Below are 15977 nucleotides of genomic sequence, written 5' to 3' on the forward strand. Positions count from 1 at the left end.
CTTCGCATGCTAGGCAATTAGCTGACGCTTCTAGCCAGAGCGACTCACAATTATTGGAACAGTACAATACGCTTAAATTCCTAGATCACCAAGCAGCCAAAATGAGCGGTGCAAAGGTCAGAGCTTTGGTGCCCTTACAATATTCCTTTGAAACAGACAGAAGGTTTCTTTGAGAGCAATTAGCAATGAGCAGAGGAGTAGGGATCGTTCACTGGGGAGTGGGTGATGTGAGGTAATGCTGGAAAAGAAGCCACACGGCCTGCAAGGCTGAAGGAAACAAATTTATTTCTCATTACTGTAATTTATTATGTTTTTTTGTGTTACTTGCTTATTTCTTGAGGTCAGTAATTTGACTTTTACTTGGGTATGTTGACTTAAAGGATAACTCTGGTTGTTTTTGACCTTTGCCTTATTTTCCTAGTTTTTGACATCATGGATGATTGATTGTGTTAAAAATGCCATCACTTACTTCATTGCGGAGTTTTATGTAGCTCTCCAATACACACACAGACACACACACACACACACAGGGCAAACAATCTTTGACAGTGGAACCCGTAAAGTTATTAAAACACATCCAATTGTTGCATGTTTTTTGTGTGCCACAGTTCCTTGAGCTAAGGGCACAGAGCTTTCGTCTTATTCATGAAGAAATTTATGCACATCAAGATGTGGCACAAAGAAGTCCTTGAAAAGAGCAAAGCAAATACCAATTGTAGGTTCAAACGGCATGCTTCAGTTTCAAGACTAATCCAAAGCTGACACCCCTGTGCCCTAAAGCACCTTTTATAATTGGAGCATTCTCTGATACGATTAGATACTGTAAGACCTAGGTACTTGAATCCAGTCCTTGAGGTTCGGTGTCCTGCAGGTTTTTGTTCCTTCATGATAGTTACTGAGCCACACAGAACAAAAACCTGCAGGACACTGGACCTTGAGGACCGGACGTGAGAACCTCGGCTCTAGGACGAATACTCTCTCCTTTGCTTGCGTGACTTGTTTGAGGCCTGTGTCTTGCAGCAATGATGGTGGACACATGCTAAGCCACCTTTCTAAGGATCTTGTGTGTGCAAACATAGTTGATGGTGCATAGTGTGAGTACATTTTAAATTCGCTACTTACTTACTACTACTTACTTCTACTCAAGTAGGGTTTTAGGTGAGTAATTTTACTTCTAAATACAGTAGGTAAAATTTCAGTCCAGTAACAGTACTTCTACTTGAGTGTGATATTTCGGTGCTGTGTCCACCTGCCTGTGTGTAGTGCAGGACTGTGGCCTGCAACTATGGGGCAAAGGTCCCTTCAAAGGTCCCTTAAAGCCGTATATGGAAGCACTCTCTCTTTGTTTATTTTTATCCAAGCTATTTTGCCCCAGGATGGGATATATTGTTTGAATACTGATCTTGAGTTATCAATAAGTATATCCTCAGTGTCCTGCAGGAACTTTATATTTCTAAGCTTCATATTTCTAACTTAGAGAGCTTGAATATATTTTAATCACAGGCCGTATTAGTGAGGGTTGAAATGTGAAATGTCAGTAGCCTAAAGCTAAGTTAAGATGTATGTATAATTAGTATTAGAATCATCATATCATGAAGGAAATAATTGAATCGTGAAGTGAATACGTGGAATTTCCCTTGGCCGTGTTTTTGAAATGAGCACATTTTTCTGTCAGTGCAGTAAGAAGTCTGATAAGTGTGAAGAGAAGATTTAATCACCCAATAAGTCGGTCATTACAGTATTTTGCTGGGCTCCCACACTGTTGTGTGAGAAACAGATGCTCTGCTGGTGTTCCTAGAAAAAACAAGCTTTATTTCTCCTGCTTGTTGAGACTCTTGTGAGAAACACTTAGCTTCGCTGTCCAGCTGACAAACCTCGTGTCTCCGATGTCTTGATTTTCTTGTTTGGTTTTTGTTGTAATTGACAGGTAACGTTGTAGTGTGTATAAAAAAAGACCCAGAATTAAGCCAAGCCATGAATAACGCAATGTAAAATTTCAAATATACATCTTAAAATGTCAAAAATGCATGTGGGTCAAGACTTAATCATCTAGTGTTTCCAAATTTTCTAATTAGAGTGAGACCATGCCTTACTTGTGAACTCATTCATGAAAATCAACTTGGATTTGATCTTCAACTTTATGCTTATGCTTATAATTATACTTCAAACTGTGTGTATCCCTAGCTGATAAAAAAAATGACTATGGCTAAAGTTGTATAAGCACTTTCCATCTATAATTTAAATAAGTGCCTCAGAAGATCAGCTCTCATTTCTGTACCTAGCACTTTATTATTGGGTTACTTGCTATATTAATGATAAATGAATTGTTTAGGGGCACATGAATGGTTTTTACTTTTAGTTTTTACTGTCTGGGTGCTGCTGTATTGCTGCCTTTGCATACCTCATAAGTTGGCTGCTTGTAATGATGGTGATACATGATTTAACAACTTATTTCTTGTTGAACTCAGCGTAAGTTGCTCTGGATAAAAACATCTGTCAAATGCCTAAATTGTAAATGTAAATCAATTTTAACACACATACAGGAGCTTCTGTTCCCCACACTATAAATGCCCTATAAAGCAATTGTCACTGATCAAGTTTTTCCTATTTTCCACTGCTATATGCTGCATGCTAAATACCTTTTTAGGATTTTTTACCATAATACAACTATGATCCATTTTGACTTCCTCAATTTTGAGTCCCGAAAATTGAATTAAACTGATGCTTTCTCATAAAGGAAGCAAAACAACCACATCAAGGAATCTATAAAGGCAACAGTAAACGCGTCATCTCCGAGGGATGATGCAGTCCCCATCTGGGCCAATCAGGAACAAATATGTCACCTTGTTCTGACCTGTAAATGTAGCGCCCCCTTTGGCCAATCGGTGTACTTTTAAAAATACCAGAATGCAGTGGTGAGATGCATCATTCTCCCAACATGTTTTGTCAACATTCAGTTAGTGGTGTCTGAGAAATTGTGTGTGACGGACAGACAAATGATTGGAACAGACAAGACAGAGACCAATCCATATAGTCCCCCCCTCCTCCAGATTGTGTGTGTGTGTGTGTGTGTGTGTGAAGGCTCTCTGTGCAGTTAGAGACATAGAGGGGGGCAATGCAGACCACTACTTCATTTTTAGGTTCTCACTTTTACAGACCATCACTAATGGCTATTTCCATCTACAACTCAATCTCATTGAGGAAATATGTGAATATGCCCCAAATTTAGATTGTCAAATATATTCCAGATTTTATCTCTGATTTGCAGCATGAGGACATAATTTTTTCAAGCAAATCAGCCCAAACACACACACACACACACACACACACACACACACACACACACACAAACACACATACACACACGAAACCCTCACACATAATTAATTGTCTTTCCCAGACACTCACTGGCTGGGAAACGTTTGGTTCTGATTGGTTGTGAGTCTCCTTCCTGCTTAACTCTGCTTCTGCTGATATTTGATGAGAAATAAGTTATTAATGTTTAAAGTGCACAGACACACACACACATACACACACACACAAACACTGTACACACTCTTGACTTTCTATCTCACCCAAACAAACACACATACACACACACACACACACACACACACACATACACACACAGCAACAACCTTATTAAAGTTTAATGTACAATGCAGAATCATAAGTAGAAACTGTACAGTCTGAAAATATAATCAGAATGAAGCTCAGAGGAGAGAGACGGGAGGAGAGATAGCGAAATAGGAAAGACAGATTCCAAAAAAACCCAACAAAATAATAGGTTGCTGAAATAGAATAGAATAGAATTTCATTGTCAACTGTTACAACTGGTTGTGCTGATCTCCTTTCATGTGTTCTGGAGAGAATTAAAATACATTTTATAAGACGAGAGGGAGAACGGTGGAAGGGGGTGGGGGTGGGGGTGGGGGGTGGGGGGTGGTGAGGTGAGGGAACTGAACAAAAGCTTATCGCAGTTTTGCCACAGAAATAGAAATAGTCTTTCGAGGACACACACACACACACACACACACACTATCAGTGTTATTGTGCGGAGATATTATTGAGGGAATTATTAATAAAGAACTCCGGAACCCTAATGTGAAGGACGGGGCAAGGAAAAGCTACTACGTGTGCATGTTTATGACTCTGTGTGTGTGTGTGTGTGTGTCTGTGTATATATGCATGTGTCTGTGTATATATGCATGAGTGTGTATAAGTCTGTGTCGATGCATTTCCCCAGAAGACTACTTCTGCAGCAAAACACTGTGTATTTGCATATATGCGTGCATGCATGCGCATCCATTTGTGTGTGTGTGTGTGTGTGTGTGTGTGTGTGAATGTATGCATTGACACCTCTCCGGGTGCATTATTCTGATAAAGCCTCCTCTGCTCTAGGGTGTCAGATACAGAGGAGAATGGAGGACACCTGTCTGTCTTTTCAGCTCCGGCTTCATGTTCTGCTGCTTTAAAAAACAATGGAGAGGACACTCCAGCCAGCGCAATATGGAGAGGAGAGGAAGAAGAAGAAAGGTGGGGAGAGGAGATGAAAGCAGAGGAGAGGAGGAGAGGAGGGGAGATGGAAGGAGACACGAGGAGCAGAGAAGAAAGAAAAGCAGCAGAAAGGAAGCAAGAGAGGAGTGAAGAGGAAGGGGAGAAAGGGAGAGGAGAGGAGATTAGAGATGAAATCCCTCTGCAGTGGACCTCACTGTGAAGCTGATGATACACAGCCGACATACTGAGGCGATGCAGAGCGGTAATTATACTTTCAGCAGGGAGAGGGATTGGTTAGAGGTAGGGATCCTCCTCACATTACAGCATCTCATTGTGTTAGAAATGATTTATTTCATAATTATCAGCCTTCCCATAACACTCATTTCCATTTCTCTCTCTCTCTCTCTCTCTCTCTCTCTCTCTCTCACACACACACACACTATCTATCTATCTATCTATCTATCTATCTATCTATCTATCTATCTATGTTTGTCTGCCAGAATATGGCACATGTGGAATGTGGAATCAGCTCACAGACTATCAGACCACACAACAGTCAATGTTGGAAACATTCAATATTCAAAATGCCTAGAAGCTAGATCATCTCACTCTCCACATCTTTCTTCTCTCTCTCTCTCTTTCACCCCCCCTCCTCTCTCTCTCTCTGCACCCCTTTCTGTCTCTCTCTCTCTGAATGCTTGTAGACTATCAAACATCACAGCTGTCAACATGGGCCACATTCAATATTCAAAGTGCCCAGAAACTAGATCATATTTCTATGCCAAGCTTTATATCTTTTCATCCCTATCTATCTATCTATCTATCTATCTATCTATCTATCTGTCTATCATTGCCCTTTCTCTCTGTGAGAACATGAAATTTAAACAGTCATCAAAGGACAGGCGCATACATCTTTATCAACATGCATGTAAACACACACACTCCAACACACATACACACACTTAAGCACATTGACACACACACACACACACACTCACGCCCTCTCGCTTGCTCTCTCTCAGATTCAACCCCTCTGTCAACGGTGTAGATAGCTCATACATAAAGATGAATTACAATAAACAGAAATTATGTTTGCTGGATGTTTAAACAGACAAGACAGACAGACAGACAGACAGACAGACAGACAGACAGGCACACAGACAGACAGACAGACAGACAGACAGACAGACAGGCACACAGACAGACAGACAGACAGGCACAGAGATGCAGGGACAGGTACAGAAAAGGTATTGAATAGAGTGTCATTATGTGTGTCCATGAGCTATATGAGTTATATTGTTTTTATTTCCTTTATTTCAATTATTTTTTCTTTTATTTATTCAATGGATTTTACTATTTTCTGTTACAGGTTTATTGTTATGTGTTTGTGTGTGTCTGTGTGTGTGTTGACCTCTCCAATAGACATCAGGGTGTTTAGTATTCCAGTCTTACATTGACTCTCTGGGGCCAATCATCACACACTTGTACACTCACAACACAACACAACACACACACACACACACACACACACACACACACACAGATTTAAATGACACTCCTCTGCCACATAATTTCAATGCAGGCTCTAAAGCAGAGTTAATCAACTCTAATCAATGTTCACATTATAAACACAAAGATAAATTGATAATGCTAAACATAATGCAGCCCAATGATTAGAAGCCTTTGTCTTCTGACAGATAGCGCTGCTGTGCTGATTAAGTTTGTCAAAGTCTCTGACCCAAAGGAGGGTCTTGGGAAGATTAAAATAGGTCTTCAAATTATCCTGGACAAATTAACATCCGGTTATGTTTCCTTACGTCTCCGCAATGTAATAACAGTCCGGTGGATATGGTAAAAATCACATGGCAAGATCTATCAATTAACTTGCATAAAATGAATTAGCCACATCTAAAATGAACTGGCATTCTGCCGGTGTTAATATCTCACCCCGTTTGCCCCATCGTGCTCACAAAGTCCTCAGCTTGTCTCACATTCCCCCTGGAAGCCGCCCACTCTGCTAACACATGGTGGGACAGATTTACATAGGAAAGCCACCAGGCTTTACGTCTGGCTGGCTGGCTGAAGACCAGCAGAGGCAATCTGACTTTGGTGGTGATATTTTGATTAGAATCAAAAAACAGTAAGGACAGAGTTGTTCATGTATTATAGGAAAGTGAGAGACAGAGTGAAAAAATTGGCAAGATCTCCCACTTTACAACTCAACAAAGGTGCAAATGATTAACACTGCTGTGAAATCACGTACCTTGGGGAATTAGAGCGCTGGGGATGCTGTAAAATACTTAACATTTCCTTTTCAAGTGCTTACCGCATTTATGTGTCTCTTTATTAAATATCTCACAAATTAAACCATTGTCCACATACAGCATGTTTGTTATTACTTTTATTAATTATTATCATCATCATCATCAACATTATTCTTCAAGTTTAGCTGTGTAACAAACTTTTCTTGGCTGTCAAAATATGTTGTTGAAATATTGTTTTTGCATGAAATAAAACCTAAAAACAATGTAACGTACAGAAAGGTAGCGGAATAAAATACAACATGAGAGAGAAAATAATCTAAAAAAATCCCATTTTTCTATAAAAGCCATAAAACTGAATAGAAACAAAATTCTAATAAAACATATTGGTTAAATGTACATAGTTGATGTGTGTATGTGCGTGTGTGCATGTAAGTGTGCATGTGTGTGCCTGACCAATGATAAACTGGCCTTTATCTGTCTTGTCTCCCACGGTTACCGCATCCCAAAATGTACACTCAATCCGTACCACTGCCTGTGTGTATGTGTGTGTGTGTGTGTGTGCATGTGTGTGTGTTGTCCCTTCCTTGGCAATAAGAACATAATAAATGGAGTGCAAGCAACAGCATCATTGTCTATTGACACATTCTGACAAAGAGAAAAATTAAAACACTTGTTAAGGCCCCCCAATGTAAACGCTGATGTGAAATGCCATCAAACCTAAAACATACACTCATTATTGGTGGTGGAAGTAAAACAAAGGCATATCATCAGTGTCCTGTCAAACCTCATTCCTTACCAAAATTGCCTATTTTCTACAGTAAGTGACATCTGAAACGGTCTCCCACGCGTCTGGGACCAGGCCAGACCGTTTATAATGTACTGAAGAATGTGAAAAATGCCTTGGTTTTTCCCAATTGTAAAGTCTTTTCAGGATGTGAGAAAAATCTGGTTGTTGTTTTTTTCATCAACATAAAACATATTTTGACCTTTAACAATGCATTATATAAGCTTATTGACTCATGGGAGACAATGGGTAGCTGGCAATTATGGTATAAAAAGGACAGCTTTGGAGAAGTGTGGGTTCTGAAGGACACTTACAATATGACAACTAGCAGATATTGTGTGCAGAATACATGAAAACGTTTTTTATCACCAGGGCTATGTTTGTTTTACTTTCAACTCAATCTATACAGAGTGGATTTTTCTTCAAAGCTAAAACTATTGAAAAACTTTGGGCATCAGAATTTGTCTCTGACATATTGACAAATCCTAGAGCTTCATCAGGCTGAGATGTGTGTGTGTGTGTGTGTGTGTGCCACGCACTTGGAACACTGTGTATTTTCAGTAAATCCAGCTCATCACCTTTCAAAATCTCTTCCCCTTTCTCTTTCCTTCTGTTCCCCACTGCTGTACACTCTCTACGAGCAGAAATTCCATGAAAACAACCTTTTTTTTTTCAAAAAAGAAAAAGAAAATTGATGATGAATGCTTATCAAATGATCAATATCAGTGGGAAATGAATTTTAGTATTTTGTATATGAAGTTGTTCTGACCCTGAAAAATGGCTGTCCAAATCTGATCAAAGCCCCAAATTGCTACAAAAATTGTTCCACTATTTTTCAACAAACCCTACAATTAATAAGGTGAGAAATTCAGCCCAACCCAAGCCAATAGGAGCCCATAGGGTCCAGTCAGGTTTGGGGCGATGAGGTCAACCTCTATTGTTGTCATCTGCAAGTAAAGACAACCCTCTAACAACGGAGGACACCTTCAATATTACTGTTATCTTAAGGGAGGAGGCAGGAAAGAGAGGAGGGGAGGAGAGAGAGAGAGAGAGAGACAGAGAGAGAAAGAGAGAGAGGTATAAGTAGAGAGGCAGATACACACAGATATATGGAATTACAAACAGATGAAAAAGAGGATAGCGATACTGGAGAGAGGTAAAGAGAGAGACAAACAGTATAGAAGCAACGGGGGATGACTGGATATACATGCGCTCAGCCCTGACACACACACACACACACACACCCCTGATGGTACGTTTTCACAGGGGCATCATTTCACGCAAGGGATTGTGCTGCTTCCCAGTATTGGATGCTTGATAGGCGTGCTTCGATATTGGTTCCTTGCTGCACCTGATTGGACGAACGCTGTCACTCGCTGGGCCGTCTGCCCCCGGATTTCAAACTGGAAAAACACCACCGAAATGTGTTTCTGAAAAAATGTGAGGCGAGAAATAAGCCATGTAGTTGCTGAATCTGTCTTCAATTTAGATCGACAACGGTTAGTTTAAAAGTTTGTACGTGAGTTTCCGGAGTTTCCGGAGGTGGCGAGTCGCACTGGACGCCCCTGATTTGCATAAAGTAGCCTAGACCTCAATTTTATGCAAATGTGGAGCGGCCAACGTGACGCCCCATCTCTCGAAGCACAACCAGAATGCACTGCACGGCTGCTTACATAGAAAATGAATGGCAAGCATGGAAATGACGGATCCTGTGGAGACGTACCATGTCTCCCTCTTTCAGCCGCTACAAGCATCAATCGATCCCTTCATCCCTCCATCTCCCTCTCTCTCTATCATCCCTCCTTCCCTCCATTCATTCTTCAAAGGCACTCATCCATCCATCTCAATGTTTATCCATCCATCCTTCCCTTGTTCTGTCCTTGAGAAAGCATTGCTTCATTCCTTCGTTTTAGTTTTTTTGTTTTTTGTTTTTTTGCTACATTTGCAAATGTAAACAGTTTTTTTTTATTCTGCTAGCAGCCCCTTGTGAGATGCCCATAACTCAAAAAATGCAAATTTAAAAAACTTTGCATATTGGCACAAAAAACACTCTCTACCATTTACACACAGTGTACTGGTACTGTCAGATGAAAACATTGTATCTCACAAAAAAACAAACAAAAAAATGTTTTTCTGGAATAAAGACGATTCAAACAAACTTTTCAGTTTTGAAGAAAAACAGCCCATTTACAAAAAGCCAAATGAGTTTTGAATGGGTTTCATGAGTCCTAGCATCATGGAACTTATTCAGGAAATAAACGGCCACGCAAACTGTCAAATAAATCAATTTTTAAGTAAGTGCAACTTCAAAAATTTAGTTGAGAAGTCTTCACTTGACAGCTGTAATATTAATATTAGAGCCATACATGGTAAAAGTGTTAGGCAAACTCTAATGCGGACACAATTTAGTAAAGCCCTCCATTCTCACAGACCAGAGTGGGGCACATGTCAGACGTAAGGTGGCACAGATCCGAATATTGCAGAACTGGTTAGACAAGTTACTTTGCTTTTACATTGTAGCACAGTTCAGGATCGTGCGGTACTGGTTAGACAGGCTTCTTGGCTGTTTCTATGACTGAGAGCTGTTAAGGCATGATGCATCATCGATCAGCACACTGCTGTCTGCAGCACAGGGAAACGCAGCATACCGCGGACACTGAAATATACTGAGGATTTCAACTTTACATCTACTTTACATCACAATCGATTAAGGAGTTTGGAAATCAGTATTGCCTCATCTTACAAGGTATGCAAATTACAAGGTTTTAAGGTGAATAATAACAGGTAAATAACTCAATGGGTTGACATGGGACAACACACTGATCGCTCTGGGGACAAGTTTGACTATTTCATTATATTTGAGTTTGATTACAGCAAAGTGCACTGACTGTTTCTGTTCTGTTAGCTTGACCTTCAAAGAAAAGTATTTTAAGAAAGAAATCTGGTCCCAGTGTTGGTTTCATGAAGATTGAATTTCCACCGTGTGCTGACAAAATTGTCTCTTGTGGTTGCCTCTAGAAAACTGATTACTGGATATTAATAATCGATTCTTGTTTGTTTACTGCAATAACACCTGAGAGGCTATTCTTTACCATGACATGGACACTGCAGTGGCAAGACTAGGTGCCACGATTCTGTCTATATCACCACACTAACCAAAGTACAGTAGAGAACATCTTCTTGGGTATTATGCCTCATACAAAAGTTGCCAAGGCATGTGTACTGTCTCAAGGTTTTCTTCAAAGTAGTGTACATACATAAGAAATAGCACAACTGGGTTTTTCTAATGGGCTGATAAAGCAGTTTGAACATTTATCTGACCAATCAGACAGCTCGGCTGAAACCAAGTGTCATAATCAATGACTCTGGTAACTCTAAGTATGGAAATCAATATAACATTCTGTAAGGTTTGCCAAACTTTTTGAATGATATATGACTCTAACTTACATATTTTTCTGATTGACATACAGACAGACATACCTGTTAGAAAAACTGTACAAGTTACCAGGCACTAGGGGGAATATTTTTCATTCATGTCCTTTGCAAAAGCATAGAAAAATATCTGTTACGTCTTTCCTTAAGGTTGTTACTGCGTTTCTTTCTTTCACTCCTTCTTCCACTCCTTTCCATTGACCTATTCAACCATTATTTCCCTCCAAAAGAGTCCCTTGGTATAATTTTTGTTTCCTAGCAACTAAGGCAGCAGGGCTGGAGAAGCGATTCTCTCTTGATAAAAATAAAGAGATGGCCATCGCATTGCTCCGTTCTGGAGGATGGGGAAACTTTTTAAGGACATAATAACCTGTACATGTCATGACTGATTCTCCCAACAAGGAAACTAAACAATGAGAACTGTAGAATTTGGTCTAAAGAGAGACTCAGGTATTGAAACCTTGAGAGCGTCTAAGAGCCTGGTTCAGAACCCAAAGGTAGACTAATGGTAGAAATGGTAGAAAAGCAAGATGGGTAAATTTGGAGCAACTAATTGAATTAGTTGAAGTAACTTTCCAATGGCATCTTCTGATTTTCCCGTGATAAGTTGTTTTAATGTGTAACTGGTCCCATCCCTAAAAAAGGCAATTTACTTAACAAATTTTCTTTTATGTTAATGGGGTGGAAGTAGCGCTAACCTTCCCAAGTGACTGCACTGTAAGACAGGCTGAATAAAACCCTATAGGCAAGTAGCTTTGTAGCCTCAATACAGGCAAATGTTGATACTGTTAACCTAAACAATAGCTTCTTTTGACAAAATCAGGATTCACCTCCCTAATTTCCTAAGTCTCTCTCTAAGACCATGTGACCTAGCAACATGTTAAGAACATACAGAAAACATTATTTTACATGCTAAGACCATGTGACCTATTAACACGTAAAGAACATGATAAGAACATACATAAGAGAACATATTATGTAACATGCTTAAACCATGGGACCTATCAACATGTAAAATACATGTCACATGCTATGAGACAGGTGGGTTGGTGTGCAACGCGTGTGACCCCTGAGGACTGAAACACCAATCGCAAGCCTTCATTCTGTTTACATCATCATTAGGGGACGGACACATCCTTTGATCCTGCACACGCACTTACACACACATACGCAATTACACAAATACACACACACAACCCCCTCTTTTGCTGTACCATCTCTGTTAGACTGCTGTCATCAAGGTAACAAGTCTCCATAACAACACAAACAACAAACAGCTCAAAAACAAAACAGAATAAAAAACAAAATAAAGTAAGGACTACTTATTATAGTACCATTTCCTGCAAAAAAGCATTCTTTGCCTTTACAAAATAACATATTATATAGGAAAATGTAGCAAATTGCATGTTTTGTACTATAACATCATCATTATTATTATTACCATTATTATTATTAATATAAATGTTAAGCAGGTTAATAGTTGGTTGTTCTATTAGGCAGGCAGCCAGGCACATAGCTAGTATCATGGCACGGAGGAAGGTAGAAAATAATGTCACTTGGTTCGATCCAAATGGACAAAACAGAACACTTCAGTCCGGAATTAAACCGGTTTTGACCAGTTCAAACTGGTTCTGAGCAGTACAAACAAGTTCAGGTCACATCAAACCAGTTCAAAAAACAGTTTTGACCAGTTCAAAACAGTTCTTTTGGACAGTATACTGTGTTTTACTTGATGCCACATCTCCCGTTCTGGGCTACTTTGCGGTGGTGGTCATTCTGCGTTGATCCTAGAAAGCATTCAATTTCAGAAGCAACATGGCATGAGTGAAAGAAACCAACCGATCCTTTTGTACCAGGGTAAAACCAGCTGCACTGACACTTCAGTCCAGAACAAACTGGTTTACTTCTGACTAGTTTCAACCAGTCAAAATCAGTTTTGGTAGGTATAGATCCATTTGTACAGCGGAAAAACAGTCAAACACATACTCTGGACCAGAACAAACTAGTTCTAACCAGATTAGATCTGGTTGTACCAAGAGAAACCAGTCTGAATAATGCATCAGACTGGTTTGGACCAGCTCGGACCCGGGGTAGTTCAGTTTAGCATGGTGCATAACAGATCAGCTCAGTTCTGTTCAGTTCAGTAAAAGTGTTTGCTTCTAGTATTTTTTGCTCTGCTGTATGGTAGCTGTGCAAGTGCTGAGCTCCTCAAACTAAATCAGACCATAACAGTAGATACGAGACCAGTCCAACTTTCAGTCCAACTTTCAATCCTCTTATTTAGAAAGTACATGAAGTGGCTGTTTATTACAGGTGATTTCTGCTGCATGTCTGAACTCCATTGTCAAGGACTTGCCACGGAGCTGTCAAGTGACCGTCACTCAAAACAGGATTGAGGCTATTTCTCCAGACTATCCTGCAGCAGTTCAGAATGAATTCTACAATAATTTTCAACAACATGACAGCCGTGTGCTTCCAGCGTTAGGATGTGTTCCGTTTAGTGCCCAGGACAGGCCCTTTTTGACATGAGCTGGCCTCCGGGAATGTGGGGGCAGAAAGCTTATTCATCCAATCCAATGCATTGTTAAAGGTTTGCGTGAATCAAATGCATCACCACTTAATTACTCACTGAGCTCTCGTCTAATTTTTTAGACTCAGCGGCAGCCGTGACATCTGCGGCCTCTGTGATGTCATCACCACTATCTGTGACCATCTTGTCTCCCGATTCCTGGTTTGTGATGTCATGGACCTCTCCCGTTACCTCTTTTTCTTCATCTCCTGTGACGTCGTCATTGGCGTCACTGCCAGTAACTTCTTTTACTTTGTCATCGTGGCACACCCCTATGACATCATCACTCTCGCCTATGGCATCCTCACGGTCGCCGCCATCTTGTTCCTCTGACATCATTTCATTTTGACATTTGCTCTCTGACATCATCGTTACTTTTTGAATGTTGCCCTCTTGCATGGGACCTCTCTGTGTTGATGTTTTCTCCGTGTATCTGTGTAAGCCCCTCTGTATGTGTGTGGTGAAATCATATCGATCTAAACACACGTGGAGACAGAAACTGCACTGGTACGGTCCCCCGTCGCCATGGCAACTCATGTGCAGTGCATACATGACCTCGTCCAGGAAGTAGATCCCGCAGTGGATGCAGCGATTGGTCAGGTCATCCTGGGTGGCCACCTCCACCATTGCGCGATTCGATGCAACGCTTGACGGACTTCTTGATGTTGCCAGTTGATCCTTCTCTTCCTTTCCTATCTCCTCCCTCTGCTTCCCTTCTTCCTCCATCCTCTCCTCCTCCTCTTTCTCTCCTTTCCAGTTCTCTGTCTTCCTCTCAGCTAGCGGCGACTCCTGCATTCTCCTTTCTGCGCCATTTGTTGACATGTGTGTATTCGCAGCATTTGCATGCGTATCTCTTTGTCTTATTGCGAGATCCAAAGGAGCATCATTTTCTATTGATGATGATGATGAAGAGGCTTGGGGATGAAGAGGAGGAGGGGGATAGTGGGGAGGAGCTGGAGGAGGAGGGAGAGGGGAGTAGGGAGAGGCGCAGTAAGGCACCGTGTAGCTTTGCTGATGATGCTGTATTGGAGTCACCATCGCACCAAGATAATGAGCGTTATTTCCAAGGCTTCCGGGGTTGCTAAGGTTACTGATCGCCCCAGGAACCCCGGAGGTGGCTGCCATCTTGTACTTGGTCCAGAACCTGAGCCAATCAGATTCTGAGGACAAGTCAGGTGAAAGGGTTAAGGGTAGGGGCAAAGAGAAAAGGGGATACTGGTATTTTTCAATGGGTGAACCAGGAGGAGAATAACTGGACGGTTTGGATGGACGCATGTACTTTTCAATTGGACTCCCTCTTTCTGATCCCCCTCCTCCTTTGCCTCCCTCTACTTTCGACGTTATCCCTCCCTCAATGATGCCCCCGTTGCCCTCAGTTACCAACGAGGAAGGGGGATGGGAAGGGAGGAGAAGAGGAGGCATGCGGCGGTGGATCTCCAATGTTTGATTCGCTAAGAAGGCTTGAGTGGATCGTGGTGATCGTGAGCGAGGGGAAGGCTGCTGATTTTTGATTGGTGGACAGCTTCTGTCCGGCTCCTCCCCATTCATACGCTCATCGCTGGTGATTCGTTGCTGCTTGGGAGCAGGGTTTTCTGCCGACAGCGAATCAGGGTTGAGGCGTTTTCGGGTTCGGCGTCGGATAATTTGTTCACCGTTGTTCTGCTTTATGATGTTTAGAGGTCTGGGTGTCTAGAAGAAAAAAGAGACAGAGAGATATGGGAGGAAGAGAGGAGAGAAGGAGAAAAGTTAGTATTAAATGATCTGCTTACCATTTTTCTGCTTTATCATGTTTAGACGTCTGAGATAGAAAGAAATTATAACAATGGAGAGAACAGAGAGAGAGAGTATTTCATGGCTGCACATTTTGTGTTTTATGATTAAGCAGTTTGAATGTCAGTGTTGAACACGTCATTCTGCTTTTAATACTCACAGTTTGCATAGTGAGTTTTGTCTTGAGAAAAAAGAGGGGCAGCAAGTTAACATTAGAGAGCCAAGCTTTTGACCGTCAGGTTGCCAATTTGAAAGCACAAACACCGGACATCTGGGTGGAGGAAGTGAATTACTAACAATAGCTCACCTTTCCTTCAAAAACTACTGTAAAATGCCTTGCTCCAATGGAACTGCACTACGGTCTACAGTAGAGGAGTAATTGCAGCTACCATGTGTGCTACTATGAATGCGAAGTAGGCATGCTTAAAATGCATGCTCAGCAAACATTCACTTGGCAAATTAAGGTTTAAAAAATGTCCTCCCAAGTCCACGGTTTTCCAGGAATGGCCTACATTTCGCACAATACATACTGTTTAATTATTACTGACATGCTAAACACGGATTAAGAACGTATCCAGGTCTGCTGAGGGCTGCACATTTTGCCCTAGCCACAAGGAGGAGCTGCTACATCTGATGTGATTGTGAATGAAGTTGAATGAAT

At 41.1% G+C, this 15977-nt stretch overlaps 1 protein-coding gene across 1 annotated transcript in view; it reads right to left on the bottom strand.

The window, feature by feature from the left end:
• Nucleotides 1-6950: 6950 nt before the first annotated feature.
• Nucleotides 6951-15977, bottom strand: part of trps1 (trichorhinophalangeal syndrome I) — an 81566-nt gene continuing 72539 nt past the window's right edge. The window contains exon 9 of the mRNA XM_071512448.1: nt 6951-15235. Within this exon, the coding sequence (XP_071368549.1) occupies nt 13595-15235 (1641 nt within the window). The 3' untranslated portion in view covers nt 6951-13594. The remainder of the gene's footprint in view (nt 15236-15977) is intronic.

The sequence above is a fragment of the Centroberyx affinis genome, unplaced genomic scaffold (genome assembly GCF_046629955.1).
Source record: "Centroberyx affinis isolate AG114_WGS23_722 - 3 ecotype Tasmania unplaced genomic scaffold, CSIRO-AGI_Caff_v1 ptg006288l_1, whole genome shotgun sequence".
Taxonomy (NCBI): domain Eukaryota; kingdom Metazoa; phylum Chordata; class Actinopteri; order Beryciformes; family Berycidae; genus Centroberyx; species Centroberyx affinis.